Raw genomic sequence first — 11,549 nt, 5'->3', positions numbered from 1 at the left:
TCGGCATGCCTTCCCTATACAGCAGAATCCCCTCTTGCCAGAGACAGGCACACAGGCGTGGTCTGGGCCCTGAGTGGGGCTGGGCCTTTCTCACTGCCCAGAGCTGTTGCGGGGCACGCCGTCGATGCCTTGCTAGTGGGCATCCTATGGTGGCAGCATTAAATAGATGGAGAGGTCCCGCCGGGTAGTAACAGCTGTTAGCAGGGGAGCCTCTGCCCCAATCTCAGATATTTCAAGATTCATTGCTGTTCACAGAACCATAGAGTTGGAAGGGCCCTCCAGGGCCATCTAGTCCAGCCCCCTGCACAATGCAGGAAATTCACAAATACCTCCCCCCCACACACGCACGCACCCCCAGTGACTTCTGCTCCATGCCCAGAAGAGGGCAAAAAACCCAAACAAACCCTCCAGGATTCCCGGCCAAAACTGTCCTGGAGAACAATTGCTTCCTGAACCCAAAGCAGCGATCCGCATTTCCCTGGGCGTGTAAGAAAGGGCCACGAGAACTAAGCACTGAGGCAACCCTTCCTGCCCTCCCTTCTCGTGATCTGCCTGAGTTCGCTGAACTGGCCTGGCTGTCAGAGGGCCCTCTAGCCTCTGCTTGAAAAACCTCCAAAGAAAGAGAGCCCACCCCCTCCCGAGGAAGCCCGTTCCACTGAGGAGCCGCTCTAACTGTCAGGAAGTCCTTCCTAATGTTTAGCCAGAAACTCTTTTGATTTTTCTGATTATAGTACAAAGAAAAAGCAAGTGCTCTGAACATATTCAAAGGCACTGCTGTTGTTGTTGTTTTTGCACCTATGATGCGGCTTTGCACCTTTGGTCCACCTGCTCTAGCCCGGTATGTTCTATACTGCCTGGCTGTGGCTCTCCTGGGTCTTCCCTGGCTCCACTATTGGACAGCTTTCAGCCGGCAATGCTGGGGACTGAACTCAGAGAGACCTTCGGCATGCTGAGCAGGTGCTCTCACCAACTGAAGGGGGAAAAAAGGGGAAGGGAAAAAACCTGAACCTAAAACATAGAACCCAGAACCTGACAAAGGTTAGTCAAATGGAAGAAAGGGGGCCAATATTAAAAACTCAATGAAGGAAATACTAGGCCGCACCCCCATGTTGCCAACAGTGTGGTCATCCAGCCACACCCACCTTTTGCTTCTTATTCTGTTTACTTTGTTTGTTGTCAAAACCCAGGGCTTTTTTGGAGCAGGAACTCCTTTGCATGTTAGGCCACACACACCTAAAGTAGCCAATCCTAATGAGTTCCTGCTGTTGGGTGTGGCCTATTATGCTAACGAGTTCCTGCTGGGCGTGGCCAACTTGGGAGCCAGCTGGAACTCCGTTCCTGTGCGTTCCTGCCCAAAAATAGCCCTGATTGTTTGTTATTTATACATAACATATGATTGGGCCCTTATATAATTTTAAAATTTGTGATTAATAAATACATGTATTTTTATACATTTCCTTCATTGAGTTTTTAATCTTGACCCCCTTTCTTACATTTGACTAACCTTTGTCAGTTTCTGGGCTCTCGCCAGTGAGCCATGCCCCCTCCTCCCTTCGTGGCCCCTGGAGGACCTTCTGCTGGTCTCCTGGCCAAGGCCTCCCGAAATTCCAGAGCCATCTCTGCCTTCAGAAGCAAACCCTTAAGGCAGATAAAACAGCTCCATACAGCTCCGGCTGTCACTGGAAGAGGCAGGTGTTAGACGTCTGGCAGCACCATGGCTCAGTGGCAGAGCATCTGCTCGGCATGCAGAAGGTCTCAGGTTCAATCCCCGGCCTCTCCACTTGAAAGTATCAGGCAGTGGAGGGTGTGGAAGACCTCTGCCTAGAGAGCCGCTGCCAGTCTGAGTAGACAATACTGACTTGGATGGACCGAGGGTCTGAGCCAGCGCAAGGCAGCTTCATGTATTGCGGTGTTCCCTTACCTTCATGATGACGTAAAAGGCCAGGTACAGCAGGAGGTTGCAGATGAAGATGCCCAGCAGGTAGGAGGCAAAGTCCTTTGGCCGATATACCAGTCCAAAAATGGCACTGTAAAAGCGGAAGGAGAAAGATTCCATGAGCCAGGCTGCCGATGCAAGGCCATGCCCAGATTTTCCAGGAATAATTCTTCTGTAACGATTACCCCTGGCTTACGGTCATAATGATTGCTTTGATTTGAAAGATTGTTTTAATTGTTTCAGTTGCCTGTCCTGCCCAGTCATCTTGTTGAAAGCTAACCTAGAAGTCCCTCCCTTTCCTCCCAAGGGACCTGCTGAAAGAGGGGGCTTCTTCCAGCACCCAGACCCATTTCCCACAAGCCGCTCCTCCGCGCTCGCTCTTCCCTTTGCCCCGATCCGTACATGTCAATTTCACACTATGTGCTGTGCAGCCGCATTTTGCCCCGCAGCTTCGCCCGCCCGATTTCCCCCACGTCTACTCAATCCTGCTTTGGGGCGGTGTGTGTGTGTGTGTGGATTTTCTCCCACCGGCCAACTGGCCGGCAGTGGGCAGAAGCCCGCAAAAACGGGGGATCCCCCGCCCCCAACTGGGGACTGGCAACCCTAAAGCCTCCGCTGGCTTCCCTCTCCGCCGCCACAAGCACTCCTCTCCCAATCCAGGCGCTGATCCCAGAAAGGTGCAATTGCTTTCGGGGAGAGGCTGCAGGGACTTCAGCTGCAAGAGCGGGGAGGGTTCAGCTGGGAGGCATGCTGCCCCCCCCCCCCAGTCCAGGACAGGCAAAAAGGGAGCGAGAGGTCTGGAGGGATAAAATGGAAGTGGCCCCACCGTTAAGGGCTGCCTCTGTGCTCCTTGAAAGGGAACTTGGTTCTTACTCTAAAACGACCCGCCTCAAAATCCAGCAACTTTCCTCTTAAATGCATCATCAGGGAGGAAGAGAAGGAGGTGGTGACATATAAGAGAAAATGGGAGAGTGTCAGTTTCTTTAGAAAGGGGTGTGGAGGCTGCTGGGAAAGCCCGGGAAACCTGGCAGCAGCCAGGAGCAATGTTTAGCAAGGTTTGTCACTGAGTCCAGACGGAGATGAGCACCGCAACCCTAGAGTCGGATTCGACTGGCTTTCGAGCAAGGGAACCTTTACCTTTACCTTTTACCAGATGGAAGGAACAACTTGGGGTGGGTGGGGGATCCACCTCCTAGAAGAGAGTGTCTATGGCATTTCCCCCCCCCCTTGCAGGGCTAAAATCACAGGCAGACAGGCTGTACTCACAAAGACCAGTTCACCAGGTTCCCAACGATCAGGAGGACCATCCTGTCCTAGGGAAGGGAAACAAGAACCCTTGTTAGCCGGCTAGGGAGGCGCGCAAAGTCCTGGATGAGACATTTTGCCCCTGCAGTTAAGGAGCGCAAATGCTGATGGCTGAACGACCGTGTGGCATGTTTGGTTTGTCAAGCCCCATTAACTTCACTGGCAGAAAGTCATGCACCATTTCAAGCCTGAAGGTTGTCCCAAGGACAGGGCTAAGGGCTTGTTCTCTACTGATCCTAAGGGCAGGACTTGATTTCATTGGCTTAAGTTACAGCGTGGACACCTGAAAGCAATCAGCGGGGGTCCCTTCCCCGGAAGTCTTCAAGCAGAGGGTGGACAGCAATCTGGTGGGGATGCTCTAGCGCTGGCCATCCCGCACTGGGCAGGGCGCTGGACTAGACACCCTCTGAAGACCTCCTCCAACTCTAGAGCTCTGTAGCATAGATGTATTTAAAATCAAGGCAAGTTCAAAATGCTGAACTTTGCCCTTAGTGCCTCTGAACACGCTTTACAGATTTCAGCAAGTATCAGTTTCTTGCCACGACAACAACGGTGATGACACCCCGGCATGTCATGGTACACTCTGACCATTCAAGGTAATTCGAGAGTAGGGTCTCTTGGCTGCAACCCTGTAAGCTGGGCTGGGGGGGTCTCCGAAGGCCTGCTAAGGGAACACGTTGCTGAGCTGAACTTTGACCTGGACACGCCCTGATGCAGGGCACACCCCCTGGACCGCTGCCCCGCACAGTCAGGAAGAGTTTTCTCCCCACTCCCGCCCGCTGCTCCTTTGTCATCTGAAACTCAGGCTTCCAGGTCTTGTACTGAAGCCGTTTTGCTGACAAAATAAGCTTCCACTCCACACTGCCGTGGCTGGGGCTAAACCGTTGGGGGGAGATGTGCCCCGAGGAGCAGAAGCGGAGGATTTCCTGTTCAGTCTTGGCTCAAGGAAGACCTGCCGGATATACACCCTGTAGGCAGTGTTCCCTCTAAGCTGAGCTAGCGTGAGCTAGCTCACAGTTTTTTAGCCTCTGGCTCACACATGTTTGCCTTAGCTCAGGAAGGAGGGCTCCAGAGCAAACTGATTTATGCAGGAGCCGAATCGCTCGCTCACAACAGTAGCTCACCAAGTAGAATTTTTGCTCACAAGACTCCACAGCTTATAGGGAGCGTTGACTAAGTAGGGTGTCCAAGGTCTGTGTGGGGTGAGGCAGGGGACTTGGAACCGGCAATTACCATCTTGGGCTGATGAAAATGATACCCATTTATACATGGCTTCCGTGGCTTCCGTGAGGGTTTCCTGAGTGGGCAATCCACCTGCCCAGGGTGGGAGGCATGCCAGGAGTGCTCTGAACGATGTGTGTGCCTGCGCATTTGAGGGAGGGGACCCCCCCCCCCCCCGGTTTGGACTTTGAAATAATAAGGGGGAGGGCCGAGAACTTCTAGCTAGAGGAAGCCGAAAGCCAGACTGCAGAACAAGGTCGCCCTGGGGCTTAGCTGCTTGTTTTGGGAGCTGGCTTGTTCCCAATAAAAGGCTCTGCTTGAATACCTGAAAGTGAGTGAAGAAAACCTCACAGTGCACCAGAAGGGTGAGGCGCATCTGTGAACAGGAATGGGTGTGGCTTTATGGATCGCAGAGTGAGTTCTGCTCTTCCATTGCCTGTCCCCACTCTGCAAACACAAGGAGCAGTTCCCGGTTGGAGCAAAGGACAGCACTCCCGAAAGGAAACCAGAGCATCACCGCTTGCCGTCTCAGTTCAGGCAGAGGAGACGACAAACGAGCTGAGGGTTCAGACGGAGTTAGCGAAACGGGCGCAGACGGCAACAGCTACCCTCCAGGACTCTGAGGCCGGCTGTGCTGCTGGCTTACAGGAGTGTGTACTTGCCTCCGCTATGCTTTCGCTTGGTATTTTTTAAACAAAGCAAGTCTTACAAACGTAATATCAAGCCTCCAGTGTTCCCCACCCAAAGAAAAGTAAACCCCGTAGCAGTCCCCCTGGAACTTAACCACCACCCTGGGAACAGGTGAGCGTATGTCACTGAAACTCATGGTGCCCGCTGATACCTTTCTTGCTGCCCGCCAAGTGTTTTTTAAAAGGGTGGGGCTCTTATGCAGCAGGGCTTCTCAGTGGCCACCAGTGTTCCCTCTAAGCTGAGTTAGTGTGAGCTGGCTCACAGTTTTTTAGCCTCCGGCTCACACATTTTTGTCTTAGCTCAGGAAGGACGGGGCTCCAGAGCAAACTTAATTTATGCAGCAGCCAAATCGCTTGCTCACAACTTTAATGCCAGTAGCTTACGAAGTAGAGTTTTTGCTCACAAGACACCACAGCTTAGAGGGATCATTGGTGGCCACTGAAGATCTGATTGGCTATACAGATTAAAACGACGCTGCTTGAGTGGCCGTTGCCTCCGCAATGCTTGTTCTCTTCTCTCCCGCCCCTCTTTTCCAGTGTATTTTTAAATTACTGTTCTTCTCCCCTGCATGTGGGCCTCCTCTATGTGAGTGGTTCTGCCTCCCGGGGCAGTCCTTCTGTGGTTGGCTCTGCCCTGCTCTGCCCTCTTGTGCCCATTTTGTGCTTGGGCTCACCACCCTGTGTCAGGATTCCAAAGGTGCCCAACAGGCCCCAAAACTGTTGGGGACCTTTGGTCAAATATAACGCTGCTGGGGTTTTTTTTCCTGACCAGTAAAGGCAAGGACGCCCCATAACCCCCCAGTTTAGCCATGAGCGAGTGGGAAAGGCAACAAGCCGCTCCCAATCCTGGAAGTGGAATTCACCGCCACAGGAGGTGGTGGCGGCTACAAGCATGGATGGCTTCAAGAGGGAATTAGATAAGCATATGGAGCAGAGGTCCTTCAGTGGCTATTAGCCACAAGGTATAGATAGGAACTCTCAGGCTGGGGCAAGTGATAATCTGTACTTTTGGTGCTTGGGGTGGGGCAACAGTGAGAGGGCTTCTAATGTCCCAGCCCCACTGCTGGACCTCCTGATGGCACCTGGTATTTTTGGCCACTGTATGACACAATGTGGAGCTGCGGTGGCTCAAGTGGTTAAGGCGCTGAACTGCAGGCTGTGGAAGGTCGGTAGTTCAGCAGTTCGAGACCCGAGTGTGCCGCATGACGGAGTGAGCTCCCATCTCTGGTTCCAGCTCCTGCCAACCTAGCCGTTCGAAAGCAAGAAATTGCAAGTAGATAAATAGGTACCACTTCAGTGGGAAGGTAACAGCGTTCCGTGCGCCTTGGTGTTTAGTCATGCCGGCCACATGACCACGGAAATGTCTTCGGACAGCGCTGGCTCTTTGGCTTTGAAACGGAGATGAGCACCGCAACCCTAGAGTCGGATTTTACTGGCTTTCAAGCAAGGGAACCTTTACCTTTTTTATGACACAGTGTTGGACTAGATGCGCCATTGGCCTGATCCAACATTGGCTTCTCTTATGTTCTTATGCTGGGGGGGGGGAATTGAGGGAAATGCCTACCATGTACATCGGCCGGCTACACTGCTGGATGCAATCTGTGTACAGCACCATGAACGCACGTTGGAAGATCCCCAGATCTGCCAGAAACAAAAGCACAGGTGATATGCTGGAGGAATCCCAACGTTATGGCCCACTGGCAAGCAGGCAGCAAGAGACGGCCTAACAAGGCCCGAACAAAGCCCCCGGGGTGGCGAGGGTAGCAGAGACACACAGGGCAAAACTGGAACACGGAACGTTTAAATTGGCCAACTCCTAGGTATTTCAGTGTAAAAAGCAGAGTTAATAAATGCAGCAGAACACTCGTATTAGCTTCTAAGCAAGGAAGTTAATGAGGGAAGAGTCACTGGGGAAAAACAGAAACAAAACCAAGGATTAACATCCTCTCTGACTATGCTAACCTACACCTTAACCTACGCCCCAGGCGAGAGTTAGAACAAAGAGCCATAAACTTTCTAAGCCTCCACCCCCGGGACACCTTCCGATCTATTGATTACCCGACTGGAGAAACACAAACCTAACCAATGATGCATTTTAACACCTTGCTCTGGTGGCAAATACGTGCATGGTCTGCTACTGGGTCTCTCTCTAAACAGCTAGGCTATCAGCATGCATCAACAAACATGCAAATTCTTCCATGACTTCAGGGAGAGAGCTTGCAAACTTCAACACCCACCCAGACCCCTCTTGCGAAATCTCCACCAGTCAGTCATGGCATACAGTCACAGCTCCGTTCCCTAGGTTTTTATCGTCCACCAAGGGCTCTCCTGGGACCTGTCTGCTTCTTCTCCAAAGCGTCTCTTCTCCAAAGCAAATGCCTAGGCTTGGCTCTCCTCCACCTCCCTGTAGCAGGAGGTGCTTCAGAAGAACCTGAGAGGCATCACCGGGGTGTCTGCGGGTAGCACCCATTCAGTGACAGCGGCCTCTTTCGTAAAGGGGTGCTCGGCTTGCAGAGTGTTGACGTTCTGTGACGGGCCCCAGCGTGCCCCGGGAGCCGCTCGGTGGTGATGGTGCCCACACCCCACCCTCAATATTCCAGAAAGGCCCCATGGGTTCAACAAGGTTGGGGAAGCGTTAGAGTAAGGGTCCTAAGCATGCACCGCGTTGTCTGTCTCGAGGGTCCACGGCCCTCTGTGCAGTTAAAGCAACCGGCGTTTCCCTTTAAAGGTCCAGGTAGGAAAAAGCTCCCTGCTAAAAGCCCCTTCTCGGCTGGTCCAAATGGGGAAGGGGGGAAATCAATTAGGGATGCTCGTTACCTGGTTCAGAGACATCTGGGGCCAAGCGAAGCAGGAAAGAAAGAAGAACAGATACCTGTGAGGGAAGCGTAACAGCATGGCAGCACGGAACTGGAGAGTGCCGGAAAGCAAAAGGGGGCTGGATCCCTAGAGGATGCCAGCGTGTGCACGCGCATACCCCCAACCAGTCCTGCTTCCCTGCGAGACAGCGCCACCTGCAGGAAGGTGAGGGGTGCTGGATACACAGTGGGACCTTCTTCGGGGGGGGGGGTGTCACAAGGCCAGGAGCCGGGAGGAGGAAGAGGGTTAGCTGGGAGAGGAAGGCCTGCCAGGCTTGATGGCACACGTGTGTTCGCCTCTGTGTAACGTGCGAAAGCGCCGTGAAATACAGAACATTGGTAGATCAGATGATAAATACTAATACAAGCAATAAAGCATAAACTTGTTCAGGGTGAACTGATGTAAGAATTCTGAGCTTTATCGTTAGGAAGATGGAAAGTAGATCAGAGTGACTTCATAAGTAGGTCCCGAAAAGCAGAGTAAGCTCAGAAGAGAGAGTAGCGTTTCAATTGAGAGTGGCTTCTGTGGACAGGGGAGGTTCTGTTCCCTAGCAACAAAGTTTGAGATCAGGCAGGAAACCCCCAGGAAAGGCAACACCAGGCCTTCAGATGCACTCCACACAGCAGAAAAAGCAGCGGGAATGGAACAAGCTTGGTTCCCTCTCAAGGGTCTCTTCCTCGTTCTCATTTGTTTCCCTGTTGTTACTTTTTTTCTTTTCTGCATGTGTTTTGCTCCCTCTAGTGGTTGATTCGATATTACACTGCTGTATGTCCAGCATAAAAACCTGCCGTTTAAATCTGCAGGGAGATAATGCCAGACACACAGCGGTGTAATATCGAATCTACCACTAGAGGGAGCAAAACACATGCAGAAAAGACCCCCCCAAAAAAGCAATAGGGACGCACAAGAAACTAAAATGAGAATGTGGAAGAACCCTACAAGTGCATGTCTAAGCATGCAACACATTCATGCAATGTGTGTGAGATCCACAGTTATTTACTCAAATGCAAGACCATGTTTTTTCACAGGTATGCCACCAAGAAAGAAGGGGATTTTTAAATTGTTTTTATAAATCTACAAATGCTAGGGATGGGGTACATATATTGGGAGAAAGGGGCTCGTCTATCATTCAGGGTCTCCTTCCTTTCAAGCAAATACCATGCCACCAAGAGGGATGAGGGGCCAATCACCAGTCAACACTTACCGATTTTGAAACGACCCATGTAGTAAATCTGGGTGCTGAGACCAAGCGAGGCCACAACGTGGACGATGGAGAAGAGGACCCAAAACCACACCGAGTTTTTACCAAAAACCTGCAAGCCATCAACAAATTAAAAAGTTATTGTGCCCAGCATTAGAACGTGCTTTTCAGGTGTGAAAAGCACCCTGCAAGTTTCCATAACAGATTGGGGATTTGATCTTGGGACTCCCAGACCCCAGACCCTTACTCTAACAATGCCACCACACTGACTCTGACGAGGACCCAAAACCACACCGAGTTTTTACCAAAAACCTGCAAGCCATCGGCAAATTAAAAAGTTATTGTGCCCAGCATTAGAACATGCTTTTCAGGTGTGAAAAGCACCCTGCAAGTTTCCATGACAGATTGGGGATTTGATCTTGGGTCTCCTAGACCCCACACCCTTACTCTAACGATGCCACCTTACTCCCCTGCCACCTCTGACATGGTTCCTCCTGCTGAGCTAATGCAGTATCATCTCTTTAGTCTACTACTCCTTGAGGTAGATCAAGATGAGTAGCTGCATTAGTCTGTCTGTAGCAGTAGAAAAGAGCAAGAGTCTACAAGCACCTGAAGGACTAACAAGATTTGTGGCAGGGGAGGAGCTTTCGTGAGTCACGATAGGCGTAATCTTAAGTCTACACCATTTCTTCTGAAGAAGTGAGCAGTGACTCACAAAAGCTCATCCCCTGCCACATATTTTGTTACTCCGTAAGGGTAAAGAGCGATTTGCCTAAATCTGCAAGACCACCTAAGTCTTCAAGGCCGCGATCGCAGAGATGTGGCAAGCCAGTGACAAGGGCAGCCAGATTCACAGTCTAGCTAGACCTAAGTAGCTGCACATGATCTAAGGCGGGCCACCTTCAGGTGTTAGCATAAAAAGAAGAGATTGGGTTTATACCCTGCCCTTCACTACCCGAAGGAGTCTCAGAGTGGCCTACAATCTCCTTTCCCTTCCCCTCCCCACAACAGACACCCCCTGTGATGTAGGTGGGGCTGAGAGAGCTCTTTCAAGGACTGCCCTTGAGAGAACAGTTCTGAAAGAACTTGTGACTGACCCAAGGTCACACCCGCAGCTGCATGTGGAGAAGTGGGGGATCAAACCCAGTTCTCCCAGATTAGAGACCGCGCTCCTAACCGCTACACCAAACTCTCTGCTCAGGGCCCACCACAACCCTGAAATGGCTCTGTCCACCTCTGACTTCCACCTGAGCTGCTGCCTTTTCTGGCTTCTGCTGCCTGGCAGAGGGAAAACGAGGAACGCCCCCAAACACTTGAAGAAGTGCACGAAGGTCTTGCTGAGGCTAAGCAGGAGCATCCGTGCAGTGACTTGTTCTCCCCTGCCCCCAGCTCTGTTCCCGAGGAGCCTCCCTCATTTCCTTGCCCGCCCACCCCAGGCAAAGTGTGCCGACGGCAGCCGTACCACTCCGAGGACGGCGAGGCAGATGACCACCGCGAAGGACGCGTAGGCGGAATAGGCGCTGGCGTTAATGTCCGGGTGGCGGGTCTGGTACAGCTTCAGCATGCAGAGCCCCGCGATCATGTACATGAAGGAGGTGTCTGTCGGAGAAGCAGAGGAGGGCGTCTGCCACCTGTCTTCCCAGACCCCCCAGAAACATCGCCCACATGGAGGGGCAGCAGGGTTGTTGGGTGTTACAAGTCATAAACACTTCAGTATTTACAGGGTTAATGATGTTTGTTAAGTCACATGTTTGTTTGAAACCAATCTGTTTAGACAATAGGAAGCCCGGGAATTTTCTCCCTGATCTAGGGATTTGATTGGGACTAAAGTGTCAAGGTGTATTACCATTTTATGGTTTCTCTTCCCCTTTCTTTGTTCGGACTAGAGAAGGAGACGCCATTTGTCTCTTCCCGTTTTACCACTTAGCTGCAAGGATGTAGGCATAACAGCTCTTTGTTATTTTCATATCCTGTGTACCTTTTCCCATGCTAGCTTTATAGTAAACTTTTATATTTTAAAACACACCATGGACTCAGTCTCTTAATACTCTGCTGACTTACTCAAAAAGAATCCCAACAAGGGTCAATAAATAATAATAAATATGGCAAAATTCCCAACCATGATTCTCCTGGGGAGATAGATCCAGGTGGGGGCAGCCGTGTTGATCTGAAGCAGCAGAACAAAGTTCGAATCCAGGGGCAACTTTAAGACCAACAAAGTTTCATTCAAGGTACGAACTTCCATGTGCAAAGTACACTTCCTTAGATACGCCGAAATGGAAGTTAACAGTTCACAAATATAGGCAGATGCCTCTAAATAGGTGAATAGCAGGTTAGCATA

At 51.3% G+C, this 11,549-nt stretch overlaps 1 protein-coding gene across 1 annotated transcript in view; it reads right to left on the bottom strand.

Moving 5' to 3' along the window:
- The window catches only part of SIDT1 (SID1 transmembrane family member 1), a 105,515-nt gene that overhangs the window by 5,464 nt on the left and 88,502 nt on the right, over positions 1–11,549 (bottom strand). The window contains exons 18-23 of the mRNA XM_015412898.1: positions 10,671–10,807; positions 9,212–9,320; positions 7,969–7,983; positions 6,716–6,792; positions 3,203–3,249; positions 1,922–2,027 (exon numbers count right to left, since the gene is read on the bottom strand). Of these exons, the coding sequence (XP_015268384.1) occupies positions 1,922–2,027; positions 3,203–3,249; positions 6,716–6,792; positions 7,969–7,983; positions 9,212–9,320; positions 10,671–10,807 (491 nt within the window). The remainder of the gene's footprint in view (positions 1–1,921; positions 2,028–3,202; positions 3,250–6,715; positions 6,793–7,968; positions 7,984–9,211; positions 9,321–10,670; positions 10,808–11,549) is intronic.

This window comes from Gekko japonicus, unplaced genomic scaffold (assembly GCF_001447785.1).
Source record: "Gekko japonicus isolate JY-2015 unplaced genomic scaffold, Gekko_japonicus_V1.1 scaffold1488, whole genome shotgun sequence".
Classification (NCBI taxonomy): Eukaryota; Metazoa; Chordata; class Lepidosauria; order Squamata; family Gekkonidae; genus Gekko; species Gekko japonicus.
The sequence above is the reverse complement of the archived record's forward strand: the minus strand, read 5'-3'. Positions and strand labels throughout refer to the sequence as shown.